At 40.8% G+C, this 7,638-nt stretch overlaps 1 protein-coding gene across 1 annotated transcript; it reads right to left on the bottom strand.

The window, feature by feature from the left end:
* Window positions 1–400: 400 nt before the first annotated feature.
* Window positions 401–2,161, bottom strand: LOC145777447 (NXPE family member 3-like). The gene has a single exon (XM_082588820.1). The coding sequence runs from the start codon at window positions 2,153–2,155 to the stop codon at window positions 1,133–1,135; it is 1,023 nt and encodes a 340-aa protein (XP_082444946.1). The 5' UTR covers window positions 2,156–2,161; the 3' UTR covers window positions 401–1,132.
* Window positions 2,162–7,638: the final 5,477 nt, after the last annotated feature.

The raw sequence follows: 7,638 nt of genomic DNA, 5'->3' as shown, positions 1-7,638 counted from the left end.
AAAATGGTAGTAGCGACAAACCAGAAGCGTTCAAGCAAGCTCGAGACCAAAATGATATAGGCCCAGGGCCACTAAGAGGATAATTTGGGCCCAGTATCAATGAGACCCTCGAGTACAACATCAAGACACTTCTAAAAAAACACAAGATATTTCAAGGATGTGCGATGGTTTCTTCAAATTGCTCAGCCACTTGGTAAAGTTACGGACCCCTAAATAGGCTAATCCCAGGTCTGGATCCAAAGGCACCACCTGGACCCCTACACAGTATGAAGGTGGACCCCCCTTCATACTGTAGGCCAATTAAGTGTTAAGACTTCAGTGAGATTGCAGTTGTTTACATGGCATCGATATTAGTTTAATAATCAAACTCAAAAACACTATCTTTAACTTCTGTAGCGCCTTATTTTGCATTAGCCTATATGCCATGTCAATTTTTTGGGAATAGCCCCAGATTCACTTTGCATTGCCTACTATATAAGTTTACTGATTTCCCCGCCTGGGGGGCCACCTCTGCCTATAGGGATCTACTTACACTTAGTCTTAGGACAAATATTTCTAAAGAAAATTAAACAAAATTATTTTCTGTCGACTTGTTATAGCCCAGTGTTGCAAGTTTGCTAAATGTTCTGCGTTAATTAGAGTAGCCTTCTTTTTCCAAATAAAACCTAAAATTTGATTTACGTATGTGGGCCGTGGGGCACTACAAGGTACAGTAGCCTAGTTGACCGGGTGTATGGTAATTAACTTTAAAGCCACGGTTTTTCTAATTAAGAAGTCATTGTTAATTTACTACTTTTTTTACAGCAATCTAACTTATAATAGTAACAATATAATCTATATAGCGAAGGAAAATACTCAAAAGTCATCGTACTCTTATAGGAATAGTGTACATCTATGCATGGATCACTGAATTAGATCTATGCTGTGTCAGACCTGCCAATTGAAGTTATATGGCCCATTCTACTGTAGACTAATGTATGTTGAGATAAAAAGTCACATTAGAGTATGAGCTATGGTAGGCTACTAGCCTACTTTAGTAAAAAATCAACAGAATGGGTAAAAAATCAACAGAATATTACGGTAATTCATTCTGTGTGGTACGGTATTGGAATTACTAGATAAACGTTAAAAGTTAGTTTTGCTCGCAAATGTAACTGAAAATCAATAATGCTTCTTGCATTAAAAGAGGTTTCGTAGGATGATAATCTGTAGTAAGAGGCCATAGAGTTGTCATACCCCACAAATTGACAAAAACAACATTTTGTATATTTTTAAAAGTCTCGCGTAATAAAACGTCGTATCTATAAATCAACCATTCAAATGGTCTTTTTGGTGTACTTGATACATTCATTCCTTTTATGACAATTTTAGTTTTTGGAAATCTTTTCAAATGCTTAATTATGGCTGTTTTGATCCCTTGGAGACGATGAATATAAATATATACGTCGTATTGGAGTAAGTGTAAGCCCAAATTCAACATTACAACAACATCTTTGCCTCCCACTTGGATCCCTTCAAACGAGTCACTTATATATGGCCTGGAGTCAGTCGTACCCGGGTTACTGACTGGTGGGCCGTGCCCTCGCATGTATATTGTGATGTTTTTTTCTGTATGTCGCGCCATGCGAGGTCTGAGCCAGAATCTGGTTTGATCTGAAATTGTCAAGTCCATGTTAAATCCTTTCTGGAGCAAAATAAAAAACTGTCGAGTTGTAGAGTCGCCAAACATGTACACAACTTTATGAGCAAAACAAGACATGCAATCTTGTAGTGAAGTAAGGTTGTGATGGTGTTCTAGTGACACCCATCGGCCTTCGTTACAGTACCCCGATGGATGTTTTATAGTTGCAATCTTGTTCCAGTTGTAGCTTTGTACATTTTGCAAAGGTAATCTTTTTACAGTTATCTCTGATCCACACTGAGGGATAAGTCGATATAAGTGGAAGATATTCGATAAATCTGAACGAATATCTAGAGGGGCATCACTAAAGTCACTTATTGCTTCCATAAAGATAATAGGCAAGCACTTTCCAGAGGAAGGACGTGAGCAAAACCATGGCTCTTGGTTTCTTGGATTACTGTAATCACACGGTTCATGGTCTTTAAATCTGAAAATCAAATCGAAGTTAAATTTAAAGAAACAAAGTATTTGCATGCTTGGGATAAAATGGAATACCGGTTAAAAATAGCCTACGGCAGGCCCGGATTTAGGAGGGGCAGAGGGTGCAGGTGCCCCGGGCCCCCGACTTTTGAAGGGCCCCCTACGTGGAAAAAATGTGATTTTGTGTTATTTTTTCTTTCTTTCAGCCTTTGAAGTTTCTGAAAAATGCTGTGCAGTACTGGATTAATGGTACTGTACACGTAGAGGTGGGTTTTCGCGCCGTAGGCTTGAAAAAAATTTTTGCACGGGGCCCCCCTAGTTAAAATTGCCCCGGGCCCCCCATCAGCTAAATCCGGCCCTGGCCTACGGTAGGTTATACTTATATAATGATAGTGATTTAATTTATTAAGAATGGGTGTACAAAAACTATGCTTTCTGCTCTTTATAGCTAATCAAAATTAGTGTCTGCAGTCGATTTGTTGTGGTCTGCCGTCCTTTTTTAACATAACATTTGGATGAAAAAGTAATACGGTTCGAGTGTATACAGTGGCCTACATACCTTTTGCAAATGCAACACAGCAGACAACTGAAAGCTGCAACAAAGTAGGCTACAGACCTATGTTAAAATTTCTTAAAGTGCAACTGCACGATCAAATTAACATTGGCTAGAATCCATTGCCAAGACGTCTGGTACGGGATGAAAAACTTACTTCCTTACAATTGAGGCCCACAGCCAAGAAACCGACCTTTTTCCCACGCTCTCTAGCGCTTCTCTCTCACGCTTCCTGGAAGTGGCAAACTCGTCTACGCCACCTAGCGATATGACGTCACTTGTAGTCGAACTTTGTGGAGACCAAACTAGACGCGATAGGTAAATGCGCTAATTTATAAGGTATCTATAATGAAGACGCATCTTTCAGCCAGCATATTATACAAATTTAGTTGTTGATGCCTGTGTGCCAGGAGTGGTTTGCGATACCCATCGCCGAAGGCTAGTTTCGTAGATTTGAACCGGCAAACTTGGTTACAGTAGCCTATATCGAAAAGATTTTGTATTGTACAATAACGCTTCAACAATCAGTTCAGTTTGTTTTTATTTCAGACCATCACAACGAAAAAACGATATATGGCAAACATAGCAGAGGTCTAGAAAAAGGTAGAAGCGACAAAACGCGGACGTTATAACGTGCATGATAGCCTACCAAAGCAGGACAATCAGTTTAAAATATGGCACGGTCGCAACATCATTGTGGCTGTTTTCTGAATCCAGCATAATCCCCATCATCGCTGGGGCTTTTTCTACGAATAAAAGAGACAATGCAGGATGGCAGCACGACTCTGTTCGACTTGCCCAAAACTTCTCCATCCAACAGCCTCTCCAGCACGTGCCTATAAGCGACCAGCCTGAGAGGCATAACAGCTTCGTTAAGTACGAATGGAACAATTATGCAACTAGCTTTTGAAAGGCTGTTGAACAGTAAACAACATTACTCACTCATTTGACAACTTTCCATTGCGTAGTCTGGGCTTGTCATCTTTTTCCCAATTTTCAAAATCATGCTCAAGAAAGAGATTTGAGCAGATAACACTGCTAGGAAAGGGTCCATTCCACATACGGACTTGATGAGCAAACCTGCACCACTTAATTTGCAAATGTTGATCGTTCGGGAAGGCAAAAAATGTCACCTTGCAACAGGAACAAATTTTGTGTGACAGATAGAGAACATTTTCACCATTTTAGGCCTAAATATTTAGTTCAGAACTACAATAATCTAAGAAACGAAATTGCTAGAAAAATGTTTTCTTTTAAAAGTTCATTTTTCCAAGAGATACATTTGAACGAAAGACTTGAAACTTACAAGAATGTTACATGACATTGGTTAAGACGTATGCTTTCTTTATGGGCCTATGACAGCTTTGGTCAGTCTCTTAAACCAACAATCTCAATGAACAAGACAACAGACCTGGCTTATTTTTTCAAACTAGAGGTTGCAAAGAGCCTATACTACTTGCTTTCACATAAAAAGCACGTGCCACGAGATCGAAGCAGCGAAAAAAAACCTCTTCCCTCTAAGTCTCTAAGACTAAGCCAACCAAAGCACTTGCAAAACCGATAGTCGCTCCGAGGTCTGACTACAAGTGACGTCATAATCCGCGTGTTGCGCAATGCAATCCGCCATTACAGGAACGTGGCCAAAAATACAAGCGCGTGGAAAACCATGGTTTTGATAATTTTTACTGAGATAAATATAACCTTAAAATGCAAGGGCGAGGTTGGTATTTATAGATTGAAACATGCTCTTTCAGATAAAGTGAGGTCAAAGTCATCGTGCAGTTGCACTTTAAACGAGGGCTATTCGCAACACTGAAGAAAGTAAGACTTGTTCCATGTTTGTAGAGCGTGAGTGGGTGCTGGATCATTGGTCATCGACAATTAGACATTTAAGCTACGTAGATATAGATTTAAATGAAAACATCAAAAGTGCTCAAAGCCACATGGAAGGATTAGCCTACACTATGTAACACAATTTTTGTTTGGCTACTCTTTTTGATGCCTCTTTATGTATTTTTGGGTGCTGAGTTCAAAAATCCAATTAGTTTTTTCGTAGCCTATCATTGTTACTTTTTGAGATATTCAATTTTTTTGTTTTATTTGATGTAGCTGTAACTCGCAAATTGTGTTATACTCTTGCAGTTGATTTCAACTCGACATCAAGGTCTATATTATCTAATGGTTGAAAAAAACAAACTCTCTACCCAAGTTAAATCAGACTACTGTGTATCAAACGCTTGTTCTTTCTATTTTTACATATGTTTGTCGTATCCAGGTTTACACCTGGTGGTTGAAGATTTAGATGAAGTGGACGGGAAGGCAAGGAAGCCAATCTTCGTGTCCACTTTCAGGCATGCCTTTAAGTGTCCTGCCAAAGACACACCCGCGTGCTCATGAGCGGTGTCGAACCGGCGTCCTTTCGACTGCCGTTCCAGCGCTCTCGGCTATGCAAGCCGACTTTGTGAAAGATAATAATAATGTTATGGTTTTATTTATTGTCGCTCTACAACAGCTAAGGTCTTTTAGCGACAGGGCTCATTTTTAATTTGTATCAGGTTTACGATGTTATCACATTATTACCCGACTCATTCTCACTGCGCTATGCAGGATAGAACACAATCGGTACCGTTTTTAAAGTCTTCGGTTTGACCCGACCTGGAATCGATCTCAGATCTACCAGCACCAGAGCCGAAGGCGAAACCACTCGGCCACTGAGCTGGTTCTTTGTGAAAGATGAAAACCAACTGTTATAGTCGTCATTTTATTTACCTTGATTTTATGTAACTTGTGACCTGCCTCACTACATAATTACATTCAGCGTTTTCTGGTACAGACGCTGGAATTGATTACCACCGCACAACGCGTGTAATCAATTAAGCGTTCTGTACCATGTTCCTTAGTTGATTGTTTTGCGTTTCTTTCATACTATATATTGCGTTGCTTTGATACACTGAATCAGTAAGTAAAAAGAGGTAAATGGTTTTCTCACTTGGTTGGCTACTACTGTTGTTATTGCTTATTTTATATTAAACGTCTGGAAGTACAACAGCATTTAACTGGCGTCGCCAGCAGGAGCTTTACAGAATTTCTACAGGATTTTAGAAACATGGAGAAACTGATAGAAGTCATGCAACAACAAATTGCCAACCAAGAACAACGTCATCAAGATCAAATTCAACTCATCCAATCAAATGCCAACCAACAACTTGCCAAACAAGAACAACATCAACAAGAACAAGAAAGGCGCCACCAAGAACAACAATGAGAAATACGAGCCCAAACTGCGAGATCACAGCCAACAACAATACAACAGCAGGTATCTTTACCTAAGTTCGTAACGTTCGATGCCACCACTGAACTGTGGGCAGACTATTGAAAGAGGTTTAACACCTTTGTAGCAGCACATTCAGTCGCACAAGACAAAATGCCGCAGGTTTTTCTCACCAATCCATCACCTACAATCTACAAAATGTTAACAAATTTGGCTGCGCGCAGAAAACAAACCCAAAGGAAGTCAACGATCTCACCATGACGGAAATTACAAATTACATGGCTCAACAATTCGACCCAAAACGCTTCATCGTGAGGGAGCGATTCCGTTTCTGGAGCGAAATGAAGCGCAAGCCCGGTGAAACAGCTCAAGAACTAGCCGTCCGCATACGCCAAGCAGCTGCCACCTGTGACTTCTCGTCCATTTCAAATCCATTGGACGAAGCTTCACGTACTGGTTTTATTTGTTCAATAGGTAACGAGGCAGTGCTTAAGGCGTTATTCAAAATCAGAGCTGATGAACTTACTTTCAAACGTGCGGTGGAGGTTGCATCAGAAACCGAAGAGGCAGCCAAGGTGGCCACAGAAACTGTTTACGGCACTCCACCAGCACCAGTTGCGAAAGTAAGGACCATCAGCAAACCTCCAAAAACTAGGCAACTTACAGGTACTTTCTTTATTTCTAAAAATAAAGAATGCTATCGCTGTGGTAATTCCAACCACAACGCCAATGACTGTAGGTTTAAGAAAGCCACCTGCCATTTCTGCAATATTACGGGACACTTACAGAGTGATTGTCGAAAGAAAGCTAGACAGTTCAAACCTTCTAAGGTAAATTGTATCGAGGAAATTAACATGCTCTTTAGTTCTTGCAGAAAACGTCGAAATTCAAAGTTGGACGTACCGATCTCCATTAATTCGGTAACCACACACTTAGAACTGGACGCTGCTACGAATGGAAATTTACTTTCCAGCGACGTCTGGACTCGGGTAGGCGCACCTCAATTGCAAGCACCAGTGTCGCAGTTCCAATCTGCTACCAAACATCTAGTACCAATCACGGGTTCTTTCACGGCCCAGGTAACTTGTCCTTCCACGGGAAGGTCAGATAATATTCCTTTTGTAGTCACGACAGTCAAGGGACTAAACTTGCTAGGTCGTGATGCAATCTCGTCTTTAGGAATTTCTATCGATATATTCCTTCTGTCTAACTATTCCACTTTACAGAGTATCCAGTCAAACGACAAGCCTGAAAAGAGTCTGGAGAAAGCATGCTCCCTCTTATGTGACGAGTTCAAAGATGTTTTTAAGCCTGAACTCGGGTGCTTACGAGATTATGAACTAGACATAGATTTTAAGTCTGATGCTAAACCTGTTTTTCTCAAACCTAGGCCTGTACCTTTCGCGCTAAAGGAGGACTTAGCACAAGCCTATGATTCGGGTATTGCACGTGGTGTATGGACACCAGTTCAGTTTTGCGATTGGGGCACACCGGTTGTTCCAGTCCGTAAGCCTTCAAATTCTTCAGAAGCGAATGCCAAGTTACGCATATGTGACGATTATTTAGTCACAGTGAACCCTTCCCTGGAGACTCATCGTCACCCGTTACCCTTACCAAAAGGCTTATTGCAAAAGTTGGGTGGTGGGTATGGTTTCAGCAAGATAGACTTGGCTGATGCCTACAATCAGATTCGACTTGGTCCTGACCAGTGGC

This window comes from Aplidium turbinatum, chromosome 9, assembly GCF_918807975.1.
Source record: "Aplidium turbinatum chromosome 9, kaAplTurb1.1, whole genome shotgun sequence".
Classification (NCBI taxonomy): domain Eukaryota; kingdom Metazoa; phylum Chordata; class Ascidiacea; order Aplousobranchia; family Polyclinidae; genus Aplidium; species Aplidium turbinatum.
The sequence above is the reverse complement of the archived record's forward strand: the minus strand, read 5'-3'. Positions and strand labels throughout refer to the sequence as shown.

What these genes read in the sequence shown, in the direction of transcription:
- LOC145777447 (XM_082588820.1), bottom strand. Translation starts at nt 2,155, where the DNA reads ATGCAAATACTTTGTTTCTTTAAATTTAACTTCGATTTGATTTTCAGA.